This window comes from Bufo bufo, chromosome 1, assembly GCF_905171765.1.
Source record: "Bufo bufo chromosome 1, aBufBuf1.1, whole genome shotgun sequence".
In the NCBI taxonomy this organism is placed as follows: Eukaryota; Metazoa; Chordata; class Amphibia; order Anura; family Bufonidae; genus Bufo; species Bufo bufo.
In genome coordinates, this window is record NC_053389.1 from 615,604,360 (window position 1) to 615,625,993 (window position 21,634).

The 21,634-nt window shown below is 42.8% G+C and overlaps 1 protein-coding gene across 3 annotated transcripts in view; it reads right to left on the minus strand.

Annotated features, from left to right (window-relative positions):
• Positions 1 to 352: 352 nt before the first annotated feature.
• LINGO1 (leucine rich repeat and Ig domain containing 1) overlaps positions 353 to 21,634 on the minus strand; it is a 79,991-nt gene continuing 58,709 nt past the window's right edge. Inside the window, exons 1-2 of one of the 3 annotated variants that reach the window (XM_040413719.1) lie at positions 18,275 to 18,443; positions 353 to 2,713 (exon numbers count right to left, since the gene is read on the minus strand). In XM_040413719.1, coding sequence (XP_040269653.1) covers positions 875 to 2,695 — 1,821 coding nt within the window. In that variant the 5' untranslated portion in view covers positions 2,696 to 2,713; positions 18,275 to 18,443 and the 3' untranslated portion in view covers positions 353 to 874. Of the gene's footprint in view, positions 2,714 to 14,458; positions 14,966 to 18,274; positions 18,444 to 21,634 lie in introns of those variants that run through there. The other 2 variants (XM_040413718.1, XM_040413720.1) reach the window with 2 other exon arrangements.

Sequence of the window (21,634 nt, forward strand, 5' to 3'; positions counted from 1 at the left end):
CATAGACAATGGGGGCATAGCGCTAGGATATGCCCCCATTGTCTTATAGGTGCGGGTCCCACCGCTGGGACTCACACCTATATCGAGAATGGAGCCCCGCAAGGTGGTGGCTGAAGGACTCTGGTCCGGCCACCACCAAGCCGGCTCCCCACAGAAGTAAATGGGAGCGTACTGCGCATGCGCAGAAATAGCCGAGCCTCCTTCACTTGCGGTGCCCGCACCTATAAGACAATGGGGGCATATCCTAGCGATATGCCCCCATTGTCCATGATGAGACGGCAGCATTTAATCGATGAACCTCAAATGCCACAAAACAGACAACGCAGTAATATTTTTTTTAAAATAAGATAACTTTTTGGAGTTTTACAGTTTTTCTTTAATTTTTTTTCCATAATATTGTTATTTATTTTTTTCATAAAAATCACAGGTATTGAAATCAGGAGAAGATACAGAGGACAAAGTTCAGTTTTAGTCTCTTGGCCTCCCACACTCTCAACACCTTGTTCTTTACTCTGTAAATTTACCAATTCTTTTATTTTTTTTATTATATTCTTTCAACATAGCCTAGCCTCATGAAGGCCATATCAACAAATGTATTGTTGGTATGGACCGAGGGCATTTTTTGAGATCTGGGGAAGTTTTGGGGAGCAAACTCACAAGGTTAAAAGTGCAGAGATCATTCCCCAAAGATACAAAGTCCATGGATCGAAAACAACAGGATAAGGAATCCCTGTTGTCATTCCTTCCCTTAAAAAAGTAATGTTGCTTGTTTTTAAACAGTTGCATAAGGAAGGTAGGATGAGAACAGGCTTTGTGCATTCCACTAATTGCCCATATAACCACATCTCTCACCTTCCCCAGTGCTCAACCTGTATCAGATCATCTTCATATTAAACTTGCGAGGAGCATCTGCAGAGGAGAGCCCAGCATCAGACTTTCGTGGCACATACTCAATCTCAATATTGTGTTTGGTGTTTCCTTTGCCCCTGCTCCAAAGAAAAAGAAGAACCAAGCAAAACAAAACCACCCCCAAGAAGGATATAAAGCCCATTGTGGTTGCAATAATTAAAGTCTTGATATCAAATGGGAACGGGACACTTGCACGAGTGCTGTTGACATCACTTTCATTCGGCTGGTTTGAAATGAAGGCAAAGGTCTTGTTGGGTTGGTGAGGCCAATCCGGAGAATAACTGCGTACATGGAGATGAGCTAATGAAGTATCATTACCACCTGCATTACTTGCCACACAGTGGTAAGTCCCATTGTCTTGTATCTGGGCATAACGTACCTCCAACGTTCCATCTGGAAATACAGTCAGACGCCCATTGCTTTTGCTGGTGATGAAAGTCTTTCGTGGGGACTGCCAAAGTATTGTTGGTGGTGGATCACCATCAGCCCGGCAGAAAAAGTGTACGGTATGACCTTCATCTACATGTACCACTTGTGGACTTCGATCCTGGATTCGCGCACGCCGGCAAGTGAAGTAATTAGGCTGCAGGACATCAGGAAAATCTTTAAATTCTTTACCCTGCACATACTCTGGACTGGAACAGGACGGTTGTTGTCGATTGAAGTTGAGACGCCAACGTCGCCGGAAGATCCATAGAAGGCGACAGTCGCAAGCCAGTGGGTTGTGGTCTAAAATGAGTGTCTCCAGATTACCCACAGAATGGAAGGAAGATTCCTCCAGTGTACTGAGAAGATTGGAGGAGACATTCAATACTCGCAAATGGTTAAGACCTCGGAAGGCATAGGGTTCCACCACAGTTAGTTGTCCACCCACCAGGTGAAACTCCTGAAGTCTGAGCAACTCATGCAACGTAGATCCCTCGACAGATGTGATGGGGTTATATGAAAGATTAAGAAATCGAAGATAAACAAGATGTCTGATTGCCACATACGGTATACTGCTTAAATTGCAATAAGTGACAGTTAGAGAAGTTAAATTCAACCCATAGAGGCTATTGGATGTCATTGTGTCCATATATGGCCAATGTGCTACCTCTAAGTTTTTCAGCCGAAACAGCCTTTTGAAAGAATAGTCACGAATGACATTAATATTGAGGTACCTTAGCCGTAGAGAGATGAGACCATGAAGGTGGGACAAAGCCTCTGTGGGCACCAAAGTGAGGTTGCACTTTTCCAGTGTCAGCTCTTCCAGACTGTTGAGTCCACGGAAGGCACGGTGAGAGATGTATACCAAATCATTATCTCCAACTTCCAGAGATTTGAGATTGTACAGGTCCTGGAACATATCATCCAGAAGAATAACAATTTTGTTCTCACTAATGTCAAGCTGTGTAAGGTTACTAAGTCCTGTGAATACACCTAGCGGAATGAGTTTTAGACGATTATTTCGGAGCCCTAGAAAACGTAGATTGAAGAGACCACTGAAGGCGCCTGGTTCAATGATGGACACAATGTTCTCATTAAGTTCCAATTCCTCCAAATAAGGAAATGCAGAAAACTCGTCCTGGTTAAGTGTTTTGATGCGATTTTTGCTTAGGTCCAGCAGACGCGTGTCAGTAGGGATGCCTTCAGGAACATTGAGATGTCGCTTACGATGGCAGAGAACAGAACGATCCTGAGCGGAGCATTCGCAGCGTTGGGGACAACCTGAGGCTGCGCCAGACAGGTAGGAGCCCAATACAAGCAAGAGGATGGGACACAGGCAGGGTGGCAGCGGGAGAATCATACTGGACCGTGGACTCACCTAGAAAAAATAAGACATATTATTAGTACTTGCATTGAAATAACTGAAATATTATTGCCACCCATTTCATAGAGATTAAAGGGTTGTACAGGATGAGAAAAATATGTCTGCTTTCTTCTAAACACAGTGCCACACCTGTCCACAGGTTGTGTGTGGTATTGCAGCTCAGTCCTATTCACTTCAATGGGGCTCAACTGCAATATCAGGCACAGATGGACAGGTGTGGTGCTGTATTTTGTAAGAAAGCAGACATATTTTTCTAATCCTTTACAAATCCTTTAATTTTACTTATAATAAATACTGAAAATGTTACATTATTTTGAATAAAGGCTTATTTACAGGTCAGTGATTCACATCTGTGTTCTACATGGACTCCATACAGATCCAATGAATTTTGTATGCGTAATGAGACCTAGTCAGTGGACTGGTCCATATTGCAACACAATTCACCCACACTATTTAATGGACCGGTTTTTCACCGATTCACCGGAAATAAAGGTTGCTGTTTTTGCAACCACAAAAAAAAAATGGATCAACCGATGGTAAAAAAAAAACACAAAGACACATTCTGAACATCTTTTGTGGATGCAAAGCGATCCAAGATTCTGCCTCCACAAAATGGACACGGATATGTGAATAAGCCATAAGATACATCCATTCAAAAATCTGCCAGGTTTAACATGGTTTTTAATACAATGTATATGGATATAAAAGCACATAAATGTAAATGGACAGGCTGTCGCCCTGACACCTGGTGACTGCCTGGACATTATCAGCGCTACAGTTCAAAAGATTTGGTCCTCTGTAGACACAATACAGGATTATTGCTATGTCACTTGCAAGCCACCATGCAAAAATGTTATGAGGACCAATAGTGATAAATCAGATCATGAGGACAATATGACAATATATGGCAAACTGCATATCACTGAGGCGATCCTAACAGGTAGGACTAAGTCATAGTATTAGTTTATTATTTTTTATGAAAAAAAGGCTAAAAAACTATGTACAAAATAAGGAGGACAAGAACTAAGCTGGTTACACATTAATCTACCGGCAGGGTGTCTGTTGGCTGGCAGGTGTATCTACGCCCGTCATGTGTGGGCAGTGGAGGCCAATCCAGTCCACTACAAATCCAGATTTCATATCCTATCTATCAGCTAAGCAGCCTTAATGCTTTCTATCGTTTGCACTGCGGTACAGGTAAGGTGACAGTCCAGTTGGGTTCAGAAATTTCAGCAACTGAAAATGGATTCAATACATGTGAGTAGCGTTGTTTCTGCAGTATAGAAACATAGAATGTGTCGGCAGATAAGAACCATTTGGCCCATCTAGTCTGCCCAATATACTGAATACTATGAATAGCCCCCGGCCCTATCTTATATGAAGGATGGCCTTATGCCTATCCCATGCATGCTTAAACCCCTTCACTGTATTTGCAGCTACCACTTCTGCAGGAAGGCTATTCCATGCATCCACTACTCTCTCAGTAAAGTAATACTTCCTTATATTACTTTTAAACCTTTGCCCCTCTAATTTAAAACTGTGTCCTCTTGTGGTAGTTTTTCTTCTTTTAAATATGCTCTCTTCCTTTACCGAGTTGATTCCCTTTATGTATTTAAAAGTTTCTATCATATCCCCTCTGTCTCTTCTTTCTTCCAAGCTATACATATTAAGGTCCTTTAACCTTTCCTGGTAAGTTTTATCCTGCAATCCATGTACTAGTTTAGTAGCTCTTCTCTGAACTCTCTCTAGAGTATCTATATCCTTCTGGAGATATGGCCTCCAGTACTGCGCACAATACTCCAAGTGAGGTCTCACCAGTGTTCTGTACAGCGGCATAAGCACTTCACTCTTTCTACTGCTTATACCTCTCCCTATACATCCAAGCATGTACAGTAACACCTCCAGGCAGGACATGAGCTATTCTGGTCTGAGGTTCACAGACCTGGAGGCCATCAGAGACAATTTTTTCCGGCACTCACCGGGTCATCTTCACACATGGTTGTACAAACCTACTTCTGTATTAAAAATCATCTGCGTGTTGTGACCAAAACAGGGCAGTTTTTAATAGGGTCATCTGAATGTGGACTAAGGGTTATCTGATCAGCTTTCAGTAAAGCGGGATTTACACTGGCCAACTATCAGGAACAAACATTCCTACAAAAGCTTGTTCCCAATAATCTGCCGCAGATCACCCGGTGAACAAGTAAAACGCTTGTTCATTGGATGAAATGATTGTTGGCGATCTTGGCATGGACACCTCAATCACCTTTCCCAGGTAGCGGATTGTGCTGCCCAAGAGCAAAGATTTTGTATGGGGATGAGTGACAGCAATAGCGATCGCTCATCTTTATACTGTGGAGGTGATCGCTGCATGTAAATGCATTGCTTTACCTCCACTTATCGAGCAGCCGACTATCGGGAAAGAACACTTCCTTGCCGACAATCGGCATCTCCTCACCAAGTGTAAATGCACCTTCACATATATTTCTTTTGCGTGATCTCGCTGACAATTGCATAACTAACGGTAGACAATCCTAAAACAGTCTGCAATACTGTGACTAATGTGAGCTGCGTAGCAGTTTGCCCAGCAGTACGTGGAATATACATGTTCGACGTATACACTAGCTTCCATGGGCATAAATATAGAAGATAGAGCATACAATGGTAGTATACAGCACTGAACATCGCCAGTAAGAGAGAGCTGCAGCGCGGCCACCAGGAGCCCTTTCTAAACGTTTTGCCCCACCTTTTCTGCACATTAGAGATGTAAACAAAGACATGGCCCCCACCTCCTCTGCTATTTCATTGCAGACAGGGCAATTAGACGATTAACGTTAATTACAGACAAGGAACTTTAGTCTGGGAAAAAAGAGGATGAATTAACACATGACGTGATGGTAAGCACAGTGTTTGGTATATAGAGAATGCGAGCACTTACAGCTACTTTTCATTTTGTAGGTTCATTATACATGTACTGTATATATATATAATATATATATAAACATTATGACATATAACACGTATAGTGATCCCTCAAGCTTCTGCTTACTGTACTCAGATATTCCACATGCAATACCAACCCATTCTATCATCTAGCATGAACCTGCTTGTTCAGAATTACTGCTCCGCATCCTTTCTATAAAGACTTACTCGATTCCTTTAGCATTTTCACATAACAGAATGTCAGGACTTCAATACATTTTCCACCTCTGGGGGTTCCTATCAATCAGGGTTGGGCTTGGCCCACCTGATTACCAAAGGATCCTCTGTTGGGTTCAGGCTCTGATACTACAATAGGCCCCAGAGATCCAGGAGAAGAAATAACATTTGGGGGGCTTTGGAGCCAATCACTTATCACTGGGGTCTATTTTGTTCATTCAAAAAAAACATTAAACATTAATGATGACATAGGGGTTGTCTTAAGAATAATTTCCCCTGGTGGGCCCAAAGTACCCCAGTCCAAAACTTGTAAATTTACACTGGAAGCCGTCTTCCTAGAATTTTATGGAAAAGTGGCAATGCAGAAAGGGCCGAGCACTAAAGTGCAAACATTTCTACCAAAACATAAGCATCTCAGAGGTGGAGCCGGTTAGGCGTTTATGCCTATCTTGTACCATGATTCTTGACGAAGGGAATACCATGTCCTTTCCCATTTCGGACTGTGAGATTAATCTGATGTTGCTAGGAGTAAACAGATAATCTCTTTTTATCATAAATCAAATGATATACACTGATCAACGGGAAATAATGTAATACAGAAAAACAAGATGGACAATCGTCATGTAATGAACCTTACTGTATATTCACATGGTGCTGATTTCTGCAAAAATATTCCACTAGACATCCTCAGGTTTCCCTCTTTGTAAATCCATTATGCATGCTGATTTATAGGTGGATTTAAAATGCAGATTTGCTCAGCTGAAATAGGTGAAGTCTGAAAATAGCTTCCCGAGATAAAGGGCCCCCATATTTCCATGAAGTGTGCTGTTCACCGGGAGCTGGAGCTTTCTCCCACCGTACTGTGTAATTATGGAGCTTACATCTGCAGTCCAATGGAGTGCAAACCCCACTTGGCAAATTAGAGAGATGTGTATCGGTCACACTTAGCATACTCTGTTTGAACTCATTAAAGAGATCTGTAGAGTAGTTAGAAGACAGGCTTGTCTGGTAACGGATACACTTTCTGATCATTTTTAGAGAACCTTTTTCTCCAGTCGTAAATAGTGTCAAGAATGCATTGCACAGGCAGGATCTGACCGTCAGCCATATACTGGAATCACCTCCATAATACAAGTAAGTGTTTCATAAACCAATAAGCTCTTAGTAAATGACCCAATATATCAATTATAAGATGGAAGCTGAGGCAATCTCCTCATGCAGTTTTAATGCACACTGCAAGTGCAAAAAATAAAGTTATCTTTGTGAATAAATCATGTGATGCACCACGGTCTTCTATTCTTCCTTTGTCTAACAAACAGGGGATATACATATTTTATAACTGTGGATTTCTTATTTTATAAACTGCCAAACAAATGTTTATTTAAAAAGGCAAAAAGGAATCTTCCAAGTCTTCTTAGAAGAAAAATTATTACTAGGCTAGGATCATATCTGCAGTGGAGGTTCCAGCAGTATTTTCTATCTCAGATTCTGGCTAAATGTCGGCAATGCCAGAAACCCATCGGACCCCATAATAGTCAAGGTGTTCCTTCAGGCGTCAGCATGTCCAGCATATGGCGGAGCTTACGATTCCCGTTTTCTGTTCCTATGCCAGAACAGAAAATAGGGTTTCGTCTCAGCCTAGGGCCTCCTGCACACGAACGTGTGCTGCCCGTTGCCGTATTGCGGCCGCATTTGCGGATCAGCAATACACGGGCGCCGTTCCGTGGGCATTCCGCATCACGGATGCAGACCCATTCACTTCAATGGGTGCGGAACGGAAGCACGGAATGGAACCCTACGGAGTGCTTCCGTGGGGTTTCGTCCCGTACTTCCGTTCCGCAAAAAGATAGAACATGTCCTATCTTTTTGCGGAACGGGCGGATCGTGGACCCAATAAAGTGAATCGGTCAGTGATCCGCTGCGGCTGCCCCACGGTCGGTGTTCATGCATTGCGGCCCGCAGCATAGCTATGGGGCGCACACGTTTGTGTGCAGGAGGCCTAAGGGCCCATTCAGACGGCTGTAGTGTTTTGCGGATCCGCAAAACAAGGATACCGCCCATGTGCGTTCCGCAATTTGCGGACCGCACATGGCCGCAACAATAATAGAAAATGCCTATTCTTGTCTGCGGACAACAATCGGACATGTTCTATCTTTTCTGCGAAGCCGCAGTACGGAATAACGGATGCGGACAGCCCACGGTGTGCTGTCCGCATCTATTGAGGGCCCATAGAACTGAATGGATCCGCAGACCTTCCTCCAAATTGCGGAACGGGTCCGGATCCATTCATACGGCCATGTGAATGAGCCCTTAGAAGGAGTATGCTGACACTAAACCGAAGAGAGTCACTTGTATGGGTCTAAATATTAAAAGCATATTACTTTTCCAATCTGCTATTTCGTGGACCATGTAATTACCATCTATTTCACCCATTTATACCACTTTGATGGTAGGTGCTATTTTTATATTTTTTTATTGTTCCATCGTACATGTGGTGGGGATGAGAGGCTCCATCTTGGTTGTGCACTCCTCCCACCCGTTCAGGGTTGTTTTTTATTAGCTTGCTCCTACCTATCCTAAGTTAACTTTGTAGGCCTAGGCCCAAAAGAGAAAGAGGTAAGTCACCAATTGCACAGGTGGTTTATTGTAGGGACCCATCTGAGTTATATTGGCTTGCTGTGGCAGGTGGGCCCACAAAATGTGATCAAAATGTACGCTAAGATCCTCCGATTTCTAATTATACGTTTTAGTAGTAACAGAATTCAACATAATAAAAGATTGCAGGCTCGCCTAAATCTTAGCGCCCGCCACCCCACGTGGAGTGCTGCTGCCTCTTCGTGTTTGCTTGATGTGTACTGCAGTCCCAACAGGTCTTCCGATGTCTTTCACCTTGTTATGAGGTGCTGAGTAACTATTATGGCAGTTTTACACGGCCCAATAGTCGGGCAGATTATCGAGGACAAATGTTTCTATGAACGCTCGTTCCTGGCAATCCGCCTGTCTAAAGGTGCAGCCAATTACCCGGGGAACGAGCAAAACTCTCGCTCCTGGGGTGAAACTGTCGTTCGTGCAGGCACCTAAATGATCATTTCTGGGCAGCAGATTGTGCGGTCCAAAGAGTGATCTGCTGCCCAGAAACAACGCAGCTGTATGAGGACAAGTGATCGCGATAGCAATTGCTCGTTCTCATACTGTGGAGGTGATCCCCCACTGAATGAGCAGCCAGTTGTCAGGAAGGAACGCTTCCTTCCCAATCATCGGCTGCTCCGCAGACCGTGTAAACCCACTGTAATACTATTGCAAGACTGTAAGCTGGATTCAAGACACTAGGATCAGGGTAAGCATGTCATAAATGGAGGCATTCCCACATGTATACTGCATCTTTTGCAGCTTGACTGGTCTTGGAACTCCCATAACCTAAAGCAGAGAGGGAAGCATGTATGCGCAGCCTGCTTTCTCCTCTGCTTGTATGGTGCTTGGTCAATCTGGATGTGTAAGCAGAAGGTCACTAAGCCCAGGCTCCTCCATGGACATTTAGGATGTATTGTTTGGCTATGGTCTCCATTAAGAAAACAAGAGTAGCATAAAATAGTATCCTGGTGACAGCTGCAACCTCTAATTCTGTGCCTCTGATGTCAAAACTTGGCTGACACAAAAGAATGCTCTAGCACATAAGTCTTCAATGTCATGTGCAGAAGACAATATTGCTGTATTAGGTGGCAATGACCAGGCAAAGCTAATGTACAGAAAAGCATTTCTTAAACTTTAAGGGTGGACGACCCCAACTGTTGGCGACATACATTTGGATGGTCAATTTTGACAGATGTGATCATATGCAGGACAGGCTGTTCTCTGGCTGCACCATACTCTGGTGTAGCATCAAAAATAGATCCCATTGCGCTTCTTTTAGCGCTATACTGGGCGCAAAGTCTAGCTGGTGAGGCCCAGCAAAAAAAAAAACAGCTGAGGAGTGCTGGTACAGAGTGTACCCAGCTGATGACAGAGGACTGGAGGGAGGTGTGTGGGTAGGGGTAACAATACATTAGTGGAGCCGGATGTATGGGAGTGTGCAGCTCTCTGCCTCTGCTTTCTTCCTCTAATGATTATAGCACCCATTAATTTCCATTGTATTGCTTCTAAGAATTTAGCAAATAAATATGTAAATTTGTTTACCACAATACGCTACATTGTATACCAAACGTTGCTCGATCATAAAAAACAAAGCCCCCTTTTGATACAGGTATTTTAAAACGCAGATAAATGCTGCAGTACAACGACAATGCCATTATGAAAAAGGTGAAACGTAATAGCTTTAATGGATTTTAATGTATGTTTCTGCAAAAAATAAACCAGGTGCTAAGTGCAGGGAGGGGGAATGATAAAAGAGGGAGTAAAGTAAGATACACCAGCTGAGTTGCCGTGTAATAAATGTGTTTTATAAATCAGCACTATACCAGGAGTGAATGACAGAAGAAGACGGGAGATCATTTTGCTTGTCCGTCTGCATGTTCCCTAAACAAACAGACTTGTAGAGATCTGGCATAAAAAGGGGTTATGAAGGAGGCATGGCTTTGTTAAAGATGGCACCTGGTCTTCTATTTCTGCGAAGAAGGGCTATTACTGCAGCCAGTTGTCTTACAGCCAGGTCTGATCTGAGGTTTGTGAAAAGAAATGGGGGGAGGAGTATGGTTGATCATATATATATATATATATATATATATACAGTACAGACCAAAAGTTTGGACACACCTTCTCATTCAAAGAGTTTTCTTTATTTTCATGACTATGAAGGCATCAAAACTATGAATTAACACATGTTGAATTATATACATAACAAACAAGTGTGAAACAACTGAAAATATGTCATATTCTAGGTTCTTCAAAGTAGCCACCTTTTGCTTTGATTACTGCTTTGCACACTCTTGGCATTCTGTTGATGAACCTAGAATATGACATATTTGTTATGTATATAATTCAACATGTGTTAATTCATAGTTTTGATGCCTTCAGTGTGAATCTCCAATTTTCATAGTCATGAAAATAAAGAAAACTCTTTGAATGAGAAGGTGTGTCCAAACTTTTGGTCTGTACTGTATATAAATCTTTATAGTAAAATATTATCTGGGACATGATCTGGAGATGCAGACCGATTGCTGCGTTTTGGGAGGAAGTGACTTCCTTTTTGTTGAATATACTGCCGACACGAGTGGCATGCAGCCCTGAGGTTTGCCTGATGGGAATTATGGAAGAAGACAATTCGGACCACTACATGACAACAGAGTCCTTTATTTTGGCACGTAAATGCATTGCTCTGAGTTGGTATAATCCCAGTACACCGACCTTGGCCATTTGGAAACATCAAATAAACAAAATCCTTCCATATATTGTACTGGTGTTCAAGCACCATCATAAACCCAAAAAATTTGATAAAGTTTGGGGCTTGTGGTGTGAATCCCCTCACACACAGTACTCATTCTCGAGCCTAAGACGAGCCATTTTGGCGGCTCAGGGCTCCATGGCATAGCAGGCTTAGTGGGAATACCTGATTCATGTATGCAAGGAATATCATTTAGGAAATAGGAGACAGCAGCAGTGCAGTGGACAACTGACATGTTTGTAGAACCGAAGTTAACTGAAGTTTACTGGATTTGTTATAACTTCTTGTATAAGAAGATTGTATATGTCAATGTACTGTACCTTTGACTTGTTCTTCTGTGAATAAAACAGTTTAAAAAATATATATATTATCTGGGAGGAATTTCTTAGATTTGTTTTCTACATTTAGGGGGAGATTTATCAAGACTGGTGCTTTCTATACCCGTCTTGATATCCCCTGCGCTGCCTCATCATAAATAAGGTGCATCCTCAGGCAGTCCATGCGCTTAATCAGAAATCTACGACAGCTCTGAGCTGCGGTAGATTTCTGGCTTCATTTGAACCAGAAAACTGGCGTAAATGTAAACAGCTGGTCATGCCCCCTTCCTGCCCTTGCCTGTCCCCTTAAAGAAAAGTGGCAAGACTAATGTAAAAAACGCCACTTGAGACAAGTTTTTTAAAACTCGTTAAAAAAATTGCAGATATGCAGTTTGCAACTTAGTTACACCACTTTTCTAGCACAAACTGAATGATAAATCTCCCCATAGTGTTTCTCTTATTAATGCTATATACAGTAGTATAGTTAGAGTCAAAGAAGAAAAGACAACTTTACGGTTTGTCTCCATCTTTAATATATACAAACGGAGTGGTTTCTATAGGCTACAATACACGAGACTTGATATTGCTGTGAATTCCTACTACTACTACTACAGCTGAAACTGCAGCAATTAGCTGATTTCTGGCCCGGCTTCATTTTCAGAAGGTGTTGTTATGGTGAGTCAACCCCTTTAAACAATGTCATAGATTTCTTGGTGACTGTTACTGTTTAGAGATCAGGAAAACAGTGACGTGGTGTTACGACAGAAAGATTTCATCTCCGTAAAGCTAACATTTAAGGGGTTTTCAGTCCATTAGAGGAAATACAATATCACTAGGATATGCCATCACTTCATGATCAGTGAAGGCCCCACTGATATTAACCATTCTCCAGGTCCATAAAACAGGAAAACAAACCTAGCAAGGGTACAAGAGGGGCCAACGGTAATTAAAGCACTTAAAACCATTATGCCACTGAAATCGGCCGTGTACAATAGGTAGTGGTCTCTAAATTACACAATGTCTACAAGAGTGTAGTGAACGCTCATCATAAGAGTAGAATCTTATTAATAATTAAATCCCAATTAAAGCAAGCCATATCAGCAGTGGAGATCCTTGTTAAAAAGAACTTCTATGTGAAATGCATTTTTCCGAATTTCAAAGTGAATCGATTCTAATTTTTTTTTAATTTGACCCACATCTTTCTAAAGGTTCTGATTCTACCAAACCCACATTTTGTGTCATTCCATTTAGGAGATGCAAGGTGAGAGAGACAGACTCTTCCAGGCAATCAAAGCATTTGACCGGAATTGATTTGGACAGTTGATTTGGCCGAATCAGAACCAAATTGAGCTTGAAAAAAATCTGCTCATCTCTATTAAATATGCATTATTTGTTGGAGGAGCGGGACACAAATTGCCAAATTCTCCTTATAAAATGGCTTGTTTAGCCACTACATACAATGGTGTTATGACTAACGCTCAAGAGCATATGCTGAATATATAATGTACATCTGGAACTGTCACAATCCTCCTAACAAACACAAATAAAAAAACAAACCATTTGGTACGTCAGTAAAACAGTGGAAGAATAGATTGAATCCTTTCATTGACAACCAAGAGAACAGATTAAACTGGAATCACAGCAAAGGTGGTGATTCTAAAGAGGTCAAGATATAATAGAGCTTATATAATGGATGGTGAAATAACGTACCAGGCTGGTGGTATAATGGGTGGAGTATAAAGAGGGTAAAACATGTCATGGAAAGAAGAAATAAAAAAGTAACCACCTCCAGCAGGGCCACCTAAGGCTGATGAAGCACACTGTGATGCAGGACCTGGGAAGGGTGGCTGCTCTATAGTGGGCTTATTCGCATCTAAACCATTCAAAGAGCTAATCCTCCAGCGAGAGATGTGAGAAGCTGCTGTGATCTTGTGAAATCAGTGAGGAGCTCAGATGTCGTTTTTGCTCTGGTGGGTTTCTAGGCAGATTCTCTTGTGACAAACCCCATAATCCTTTTAATGTGCGGCTATATCATGGTATTGATATAACCATCTATTCCTGCTTATCTATAAACTGTACAGTCATCTGTCTCCATGTCTATCTGTAGACTGTATAGTGCAGTCTCCCTCTACCGTTCTTCCTTTGTACTGGGTCCATATTCCTCCTTCTACCTCAGTCATATCTACGGACACCTTCAGGTTCTGCCCTTTGTGCTGTAAAATTCACAGTGCCCATATAAACGAGATTTACTCTCAAAGCTTAATCTTCCTTTATATAGGTATTTCCACCCAAAGGAATAGCAAAGCGGTGGCCAATGTCCTCCATCTCCATTTTTCTGCATGCTACTAACACTCTCTCCAAACCATTCTCCCTCCTTTATTTTGCACACAGGTCTCCTGGGCTAGCTAGCAGAACATGGGGTCAATAATGGTGCTGAAGTACATGTACATGAGAAGCATACAGAGAGCAGGCAGGATGCACATATGTTCTCACCATACTAGCTGAATATTAACATGCCGGGATACTGGGAAGGGGAAAAAACAGAGAGGATGAGGATGGGTTGCTGAAGAGATAGGTTGGGTGAGGAATATGTAGTAGAGCAGTGTGGTCCAGAAATGGACAAAAGACAGGAAAAACTAAAAATACAATGGAAGTATATGAACACAATGATATAAATGCACATATATTTTTCAGGAATGTCTCTTCTGAGACATGTTACACCAAACTATATGTACTGAAGACTATGACGAGCAGAATGTGGATGTGTGCAAAGATACCCGTTCATTTTGGAATATACATGTATTTTTGCAGACAGCCCGTGATAGTCTGGTATGTTACATAGTTGGAGACATCCATAGCAAATATATAGACAGATGATATCTGTACCTGGCCTTCATTTTTCGCAGCTGCGAGACGCCTTCTCTCTTTTCCATCGCCAGGGAAAGAACAACACTGAAGGACCTCTTCCTCGCATTCAGAGCATAACATGCAGAATCACAGCCTGATCTGCAGTGACAGCAGCGCTCACACAATTAAACCCAGGCTCACTTCTAATCACACAGACAATGACCCCCTGCACGTATAATGAAGAAGCCACCCAGGTTCACATCCACACAAGGACGCTTACACCGAGACAGCGACGCACAAGGACAAGCATCCACTGCCACTCAGGAAAAAGAAAAATCCAGAGGTTGATGGCTGATGGGAAGCTGCAGCACACACCGTGCATGTCATGGCATGGACCCACGTCAGCTATATAGCGGAGGTGGCCAAAATGTGGCACATATTAGACAGAAAAGGCTAGGATAGCAGGGAAAACACACAGGGCAAGGGAGAAGAAGCAAGCAAAGAGGAGGGACATACAGATACAGAAGCGGAGAGAAGCAGGGAGGAGAGGAAAGTGGGGAGAGGAGAGCAGAGGAGGAACTATGACAATGAGCTGGAGAGAAGGAACAGCTGTGAGCAATGACTCTGCTCCTTCTTCCTATATACAAGTACTACGCAGCAATGCTACTGCTGATAGAATTCTAATGTCCACAGCTTCTCTGGCCACTGCTGGACTCTGCGAGATAACTCTGCTGCCCAGAACTACATATAAAGAGATAATTACTCTTCTCACCTCTGTATGCTGACATACTGTACATCTGGCTGCTACCAGATAAGTGGACTGGCCGAGCGCTGCTCTGAAGGATAGGAGAATCATTTATGCTGGAAAATATCTGCACTACTTTATGAGCTATACAGAAACAGCCATGCTATCCAACATAATATACTACCAGATAACTCCACTGCCCGGCCTGATAGCGCGAAAAAATAAATGCACCGTATAGCGGCAGATGATTTCCTGTCCCGGACAAAGCGAGATAAGTGATAAGTCTTATTCTTAACGTAGGTTCTATGATCAACTGTTCATCATCAGGCGATACATTTAAAACCTAAGGGGGTCATTTACTATGCTGAGATACGCCTAAATTACGCATATTTCAGGGGCAATAGCGGCGCAGCGGTTAGTTGCGCCGCGATCTGTGACTTCGCCCCTCTCATGCAAGGTCTAAAATTGTGGGCGTGGCATGGGCGGAGAAGGAGATGGCCCAGCAGGCCTGTCTCATTCGCCATTTTCTAGAAAATGATCTAAATGTAAGACAGCCTAGAAGTGGTCTAACATCTAGAACTGGCGCTGGAGGCGCCAAAGTTATGGAGAGGCCTGCATCTAGGGCAGTCGAGGGCTTTGTTAAGAACAGTGTCTAAAACACCACTGATCAGCCATAACATTAACGCTTGCCTAATACGGTGTAGGTACCCCTCATGCCGCCAAAACAGCTCTGACCTGTCCAGGTATGAACCCCACAAGATTGCTGATGGTGTCCAGTGGTACCTGGAACCAAGACATTTGCAGTGGATACTTTAAAAGGGTTTTCTGAGGCATAAATACTGATGACCTTGGTGGGGGTCTGACACCCAGGACCCCCACCGATCAGCTGTTTGAGAAGTCAGCGGCGCTTTCCCTAGGCCGTGACGACACGTTCATCAGTCACATGGCCTAGGCCAGTGGTGGCGAACATATGGCACTGGTGCCAGAGGTGGTACTCAGAGCCCTCTCTGTGGGCACCCACGCCCTGGAAAAAGTCTATGGTAAACCAATATGCCTTAGACTTTTTCTGCCATTCATCAGCGCAGGGCGCACTATGTACAGCAGGCAGCGCATTGGATGTAGGCAGCCTATTATAGCTAAATGATAAAGTACATGGAAGATATACTATATTGGACTGTAGTATTCAGGTTAAATTGCTGTGTTGGGACTTTGCGGTAAATATGTGGGTTTTGGGTTACAGTTTGGGCACTCAGTCTGTAAAAGGTTCACCATCACTGGCCTAGGCGCAGCTCAGCCTGATTGAAGTGATTGGGGCTGAGTGCAATACCAAGCACAGACACTGTACAATGTATGGCGCTGTGCTTGGTGAGCTGCGAGAAGACTGCAGCGCTCCCAGTATTTAAATCTCGGAAAAGATTTTTAAGTCCTGTAAGTTGTTCAGTGGGCCTCCATGGATTGGAAATCACACAGATGTTCAACTGGATTTTACCAGCCAAGTCAATGTCCCCAAACCATTACAGGCCACTGGCATTGTACTTGGTCTACAAAAACATTAAGGTGAGTGTCAAAGTTCCCAGCAGAACACTGCCCAGAACATTACACTGTCTTCGCTGGCTCGCTTTTTTCCCATACTGCACCTTGGTACAATCTCTTCCCCAGGTAAGGGACACACAGTCATCCAGCCGTTTACATGATGAACATGAAATTGTGATTCATCAGACGAGTCCGCCTTCTTCCATTTCTCTAGGGCACAGTTCTGACGCTTACATGCATTTTTGACGTTTGACAGGCGTCAGTACAGCCACTGTGACCAATCTGCAGCTACACAGCAAGCTGCAAAGTACTGTGTGTTCTGACACCTTTCCACCATAGCCAGCATTAACATCTTCAGCAAGCAGTCTTACAGTAGGCCTTTTCTGGGATCAGACCAGATGGCTTAGCCTTTGCTTCCTATTCACATCAATGAGCCTTGGGTGCCCATGACCTTGCCTTCAGTTGTCTACCCTTGGACTAGTTGGACTTGGACTTGTTGTTTTGGAGATTCTCTGACCCAGTTGTCTAGCCATCACTATTTGGACCTTATCGAAGTTACTCAGATCCTCATGCCTGCTCATTTTTACTCCTTTCAAACCATCAACTTAAGAAGCTGACTGTTTACCTAATACAGTACATCCCACCCCTTGAACAAGACAAGAAATGTTATTCACTTCACCCGTCAGTGGTTTTAATATTATGGCTGATCCGTGTGCATGTTACAGAACTGTAGGTAAGTGAGCTATAGAGCTTGCACTGTTCAGTATGTCAGGAATATATCAAGTCCCGCAAGTGCTATTAACTATGGTACTACATGAATAGTACTGCTGACGCTGACCTCAAATCACTAGTTTGTATGCCCGTATTTGCCCCCATTTTCCCACTGTGGGACTAGAATACATATAAGAGCACTCATTCTCTTAATGCATTTCACGGCCGGTTTGCGGGCGCACAGAAGGGGAACGGGGGTGAGTATAGACATACAAATTAGTGACCCGAGGTCAGCAGGAACAGTACTATGCAGAAGTAGTACTGTATCTAGTAGGGCCTGGGGGGAGGTGACAGATCCCCTATATAATGCAAATACAGTATCTACTAATTCATGGAACCAGCTTGGGGCAGATTTACTAATTCTGTAGACAGTGTAAATTGAACCAGTCTAAAGCTACACTGAATTTATCATGGCTGCTCATGTTGGATGATAAATTTGGTGTCTGGCTAGGCATATTCCATCTATTATTTGGTTTCTTTTCTGACAGAATTTTATGGTAAAATGGCACAATTCTGGTGAATATGTTGCACCGTGAACCACAGCCCAGTTTGCTCAAGCCATGTCCCATAGTGAACTAGGTGCCCTGGATGTTTCTAAACTAGATCTGCCAAAATGTCCCGACATGTGCATTTATGGTCAGATTGCTCTTCACAGGAGACAAAACTCATATCTTCATACACACGCCTTCTAAGTTTGAAGCATGTTAGTAGCAGAGCCAATGATGATACCCGAACCCCTCACGCTGGACTGATTATGAAGGCCCCCACAGTTCTGGAAAGCTTGTGAGTCAACAGCTCACACTTACCCAAGGACTTGCGTTCCTGGACCATGGGTGCTCCTTTTTGATTCAGTCCAGACACATGAACGGGCTGGGTATCCGGGTGCCCCCTCCAAATTGTCAGAGTGGTTCTCTTTAGGCAGAGATTGATCAATTATATCGGCCGAGAAATCACAGACAGATTCAGAAAGATATGTCTGAGGAGATCTGATTAGACCGCCCTTAAGGTCTTTATTTTATACACATCTCATTATAGGAGTTTACAAGATAATTAAGATGGTTACAGCATTATGATTGGATAATGCAAGTTATATAATCTCACGTGGTACATAATGGCAATAAAGAACCTTACGTAACTGGGTAATAGATCAAACGGACAAGACTAAAAATTCTAAGGTCATATTCCCACAGTTGGCTTGGACACATCTCACATCTGGCCCATCAATGTCCACAGTTCTTGGAATTTCAAGAACACAGGATCACAAGACACACTTGATAATTACCAGAAAAACAGTTTTGCACAATAACACAAAATCTCCCTAAAAGTCCCTTTTTCCTGTCTCCTATTTGGATGCCATACTCCCCCTTCTCCTTACAGACTGCTGTCTCCATCTATTCTTAGATGTTGTGTTACAGTGGAATATATGATAAAGGTTACACTCTTCTAGAACTACTGAGGCTAACATATATAAATATACATACACTTAATATACCAGAGATATATGGTAATTACTCTCACACAGGTGACACCAGAGGTATGGGCTACAGTGAGTGCAAGGAAACCATTTTGTATACCACTTCCATCAGTTAAGAACAGGAGATGGAGATGTGGTGGGCACAGGCTCCCACAGCTAGGCAGCTGAAGCACGGAAAAGCACTGCTTGATTTCTGCTGCACCATAAGTGGTAGATTTAGGATCTGATGTGAACACAGTGAATACATGGATGTATTTTAGCTTGTGTCAAGGGTTCAGGCTGATGGTATAATGGTGTAGGACAGGGATCAGCAACAGCTGACACTCCAGATGTTCTGAAACTACAACTCCCAGAATCCTCCTTTCACTTTTGTGGGAGTTACAGGAACAGCCAAGAAAGTGTGCATGCTGGGAGTTGTAGTTTTACAGCAGCTGGAGTGACGAAGGTTACTGATTCCTGGTGTAGGAAGTCTTTATGATATACACTTAGGGTAACATTTATTGATACAGGCGTCTAAACTGCCGGTCTTAATAAATATGACCCTAAGTGTATATCATTAAGATTATCATTAAAGTCCATAGCTGGTTGGTGCCGGCTTCTCCATAACTTTGGCGCATCCAGCGCCAGTTCTAAATGTAAGCAAGCTTCCTTGCCGCCTTACATTTAGACCATTTTCTACGCCTAAAACAGGAGTAGAAGATGGTAAATGAGATGGACGTGCTGGCCCGCCCCCTTCCCTGCCCACAATTGTACACCTGCCGTGAGCTGAGAGAAGTCACAGACAGCGGCGCAACTGACCGTTACGCTGCCATCTACGCCTGAAATACGCCTAATTTAGATTAGTAAATTACCCCCTTAGTACCATCTGAATGCCTTTACGTGTCACATCCTACCTAGAAATCATGGATGATGACTACAGTTTACACATCTTTTAATGTCTATTTTCGGAAGAGTACTGAGGCATGCCACAAAGCACTCAACTCCAAATAGTTCCGTTTACTGTAATGGCCTGCATGGCTGTTGGATCTCAATCCATTAGGGCACCCTTAGAAGAGGAAGTGTGTGATGTCATCATGTCACCATGGACCAGAATCTCTAAGGAATGTTCCATCATCTTGCAACTTCCATGCCATGAAGAATTCAGGCAGCTTTCAGAGCAAAGACTCATCCCTTTGCTCTGAGACATGTATATTGGCAGAGATTTATCAAAACTGGTGTAAAGGGAAGCTGGCTTAGTTGTCCATAGCAACCAATCAGATTCCACCTTTCATTTTTCAGAGCACCTTTGGAAAGTGTAAGAAGTACTCTGATTGGTTGCTATGGGCAACTATGCAAGTTCTACTTTACACTGTATTTAAAAAGCTCTCTTCACATCGGGCTATACTGTTTCAGGTATACAGTACATGCTTTTTAAACATTTACAGACAAAAAAAAAAATCATACAGATATTTGAGTTTTTAGGCTTAGATGCCATACTTGTGTATATACTATTTCTAGCGCACAAATGTACGGCTCAGACATAAAGCCTAAAACTGTGTGAAGAAAACCTATAAAGTCCACTGCACCATGATACATATCAGGAATATATCTGCTGAACCTCAATAAACTGAAAGTGGCCAATTTTATGAGAAGGTTTCAATTGATTTCCAGTAATGACATGCTTTACTAAGTGCTTCCCTTCATGATGAATGCATATTTTTCTCTAATTGGTTCACGGTTGTCCTTCACTGTACATGACTGTTACATATAATAATGAATACACCTGCAAAAAATAATCACGATTAATAATCTATTAATCCACAAGCATTCAGGATGTCATGACCTCTTATTTTCTGTATCTGGTGCATTATGTAGTCAGGATCTACAGGCTCCACAGTAACGGAGAGATTTAATAACAGGTCTGTACACGGACATTATAATATACGTAAATGTTGTCGCTCCATCTATACTGTACAGTGAGTGCTATGACGCACAGATTCTCCCTGATAAATGGAGATATACAGCATCATATATCAGTGTCATGTGTACAGTATGTTACATTTCCTTTTCCTGTCATGCTGTCAAACATATCATTTATTTCTCATCACTTATGTAGCACCAACATATTCTGTAGAGCTGCTCAGTCCCTTGCCCTATGGGGCTTACCATCTAATTTCCCCCATCTCACACAATTTACCTATCACTATGTTTTTGGATGTGGGTTGTGAAGTGCTCACCATTACCTGAACATCAGCATTTGAAGCTTAAAGGGAATATGTCACCCCGATTTTGGACTATTATCTACTATTTCGAGCCCAGATCACTATTTTTTATTTTCCTACTGCCCCCAGTTCCCCTGCTGTTAGCACTCAAAGCTGCACTAAAATACATTGTCAGGACTGCTGTGCATGTGCAAGGGGAGCCTTCCCCTAGGGCCCTCTATATAACGCGTCCCAGGTATAGGAAATGACGAGTGGTATGTTGTGGCCTAAAATGTCTCTTTATGTGTGTCACAATGCTCCCGCCTGGATACCGCTGGACCCCAGGCTTTGGCTCCGAAGCAATAAATAGGGGGAATAATTGAGGAATAGAATAATAACTTGAGTCCAGACCCTGAGATGAATTTCAATGGCAGCTTTACTTGAATAAACGTTTCTCCAAAACGGTTTACAGGCTTTGTCTTGGTTCCAGCAGGCTTTAGCATTAAGACCGG